General features: G+C 36.6%; 1 protein-coding gene across 1 annotated transcript in view; it reads right to left on the bottom strand.

Annotated features, from left to right (window-relative positions):
- Window positions 1-840: 840 nt before the first annotated feature.
- Window positions 841-3113, bottom strand: part of LOC110424337 (Major facilitator superfamily protein) — a 3676-nt gene continuing 1403 nt past the window's right edge. Inside the window, exon 2 of the mRNA XM_021438897.2 lies at window positions 841-2663. Coding sequence (XP_021294572.1) covers window positions 1300-2663 — 1364 coding nt within the window. The 3' untranslated portion in view covers window positions 841-1299. The remainder of the gene's footprint in view (window positions 2664-3113) is intronic.

The following is a 3113-nucleotide window of genomic DNA, read 5'->3' as shown; positions in this document are numbered from 1 at the left end:
AAGAAAGGTTAAAAAAATTTCTGATTGTGTTCAAAAGAGTATCTTATAAATGTAGAAGAGAATCAAAACTTATGTGATGTAGAGAGAGAATCGAAGGATATAGAGGTAAAGTGAAATCTAAAGCAAAGTTTGAAGAGATTTACACGAGTTAGTATAAGAAATTGTTGTTAATTTTCTTAGATTTTTATTTGGTTATTATTGTTTTTGGCCTTATCAGTATTCAGAAATTTCATGATAGTACGGATCAATTTCATGTTAGCATTGGTACATCAACAACTTTAATGAAAAAAATTTATCGTGTTAACAATTAGATTGCATTAACAAATTTTGCAAGTTGGACTCAATTTATACGAATTATAATAGAGGGGTTAAATCTAATATTTTGATGAAGTACAAAAACTTAATCAAATGTTTTGGTAGAATACAAAAACTAAATCTAACATTTTGATGAAACATAAAATCTAAGTTTAAAATTTGATTAGTAAAATCCCAAAAAAGTTTCATATCAATAATAATCAATACTATACCAATGCCAATCAACATTGCGTCAACATAATCAATGTCATATTTATTATTTTAATAGAGAAAACTTGACATTATTAACAATTCAACGAACATTAACAACTTTTAAAAGTATGGAAACTTGATCTATTCAAAGTATAGTAACAGTCATTTTAATAAAGTAAATGAACTTGACTAGAGAAACCACACACGTACGCACCAGCCATTAATTTTTTACATCTTAAACTTTTTAAGTTGTGAAGAGGTTGCAAAACCAGAAGAGCTAATATCTCAAAGTGTGATTTAAAATGGGTAAAGACTACAGGGATCGAAACATGATGAAGGGTAACCGTATCCGTTTCCGTCCATGCGGATGGTAAACTTTATTACAATTTGTCTGAGAAAATCAAATATTGACACAGCGAAGTTGGCTCGAATCCAAGCTATAACTTTAACATGAATACAATTGTGTCACGGATCTGAAGTTTATATGCAACCATATAAGAAGAGGTGTAGAACAAAAAAGCCTCAGTCATGCTTCTAGGTGCAATAGTGCTACACAAATTACACTATACTTCCTCCTTTTAATTACCAACTCATAACGCTTTCAATTGCAGAAACCTAAGGTGCTGGGAAGCTTCTCTTTAGAAATCCAACTCTTGCATGATGATGCACAATGATAGCTTAGTGAGTGATGTATATTTTCATAAGGGTTCCTGCTTTTTCCCCCTTCAATCACTAAACCATAAGAATTACGAGATTCCACCTTGAAAAATGCACCTGCCAAGCACCAATTACTCATGCTTTCTGTACTAGATGCTCAGAGTCTTCCAGCTCCAATTCACTTCCTTGCCATTCATTTTGATCTTGGAAAAGCAGCTCAATCTGTTCCAATGATTTTCCCTTCGTCTCTGGAACAAGTTTGTAAACAAAGAGAACGGAAAGAGCTGACAGTACTGAAAAGAGGAAAAAGGTTCCAGCCACTGTAATTGTACGAGAGAGAGAAAGGAACGACATGGCAACAAAGCCACTGCATACCCTGTTACCTACAGCCCCAAGAGCAGAGGCTTGAGCTCGCAACCTCAAGGGAAAGATTTCGGATGTCAAGATCCAGCAAATAGGACCCATTCCCACAGAAAAAAATGCTACATTCCCACAAACGCACAAAACTGCCAATGCAATTCCAAGCTGCCCATTCCCCAGTAAGGCAAGGCTAAGGCTTAAAGTCAACAAACAGACAGTCATTCCAATTGTGCTCACGTAGAGCAATGGCTTCCTCCCAACTCTGTCAACTAAAAATGTAGCAAACAATATAAAAGCAGTCTTTGTGACACCCACAGCAACTGTTGCAGCAAGAAGCTTAGAATTACTCTCAATCCCAGCATCCTTAAAGATTTCAGGGCTATAATACACAGTCGCATCTATTCCAGTGATTTGCTGGAAACACTGGATTCCAAAGCCAGTGATCAGCATCCGACGAAGTGAAGGAGAAGGGCTTAACAGTTCACGCCACACAGCTTTCTCTTCATTCTTCTCTACATTAGACATTCCAGCTGCTGTTACTATTTCTGAGAGCCTCTCGTCTACCTCTTTCTCATTTTCATTAGTTTTTAATAGAACAGATCTCGCTTCTTCAACTCTGTTCTGCATGACCAACCACCTGGGTGATTCAGGGATAATGAAAAGTGCGAACCCAATAAAGACTGAAGGCAAAATTCCAACAGCCAGCATAACCCTCCAGTTTGTATGTACTGAAAGACCTGAAAATGCATAGTTTGAGACATAACCAAGCAAAATTCCTAGATTTATGAAAATCTCTGGGAAGGAAGTAAGAGAGCCTCTATGAACTGTTGGTGATATCTCCGCAATATAGACTGGAGCAATCATGACTCCAAAGCCTATACCAACCCCAGCCAAAATTCGTCCTATCATTAGTACTGGGAATGAGGGTGCCAGGGTCATTATAGCTGCACCAATTTGAAATACAACAGCAGCAAAGGCCATTGTCCACTTTCTACCAATAATATCTGAAGTCCTCCCACCAGCTAAGCTACCCAAAAGTGAAACGACGCTCAAAATACCAACAAGAACTTCTTCCTGTACCTCAGTGATCTTCAAATCTTCTTGTATAAATATAATGGCTCCACTCATGACACCTACATCTGCAAAGAAAAGACAAAATTTCTAAGCTGCAAAGTGGTATAAAACCGATTGTTAGGTGTAACATTATCAAAGTAAGCAGTTGAAAATGAATTTATTCTTGGCAATTGTAGCAGATAATTTTTTGCAGGTATGGATCATGAGGATCTGTGATAAATTTTAAGATCAAAGCTAGAGCTTCTATGGATGGAGTAGCCAAGAAAAGGAATACAAACAACAGGATTTCTTGGCAATGTCCCTAAGTTCATGGATTACTTTTATTCAGAGAATTCAGTGGATTGAATATGAAGCCCTTGTTGCAAGCACATTTACACTGAATTTGAAAACTTTTGTTCACTAACCTTGTGTTGTACATCCTGCACTCATTAGAAGAAAAAGGGAAAAGAAAAAGAGGGAAAGGAGTTTTACAATACTTATGAGAACCATCACACAAAAATAAATATACTTCCTGC

The sequence above is a fragment of the Theobroma umbraticum genome, unplaced genomic scaffold, assembly GCF_002168275.2.
Source record: "Theobroma umbraticum cultivar Fairchild unplaced genomic scaffold, ASM216827v3 scaffold_30.0, whole genome shotgun sequence".
Lineage (NCBI taxonomy): Eukaryota > Viridiplantae > Streptophyta > Magnoliopsida > Malvales > Malvaceae > Theobroma > Theobroma umbraticum.
The sequence above is the reverse complement of the archived record's forward strand: the minus strand, read 5'-3'. Positions and strand labels throughout refer to the sequence as shown.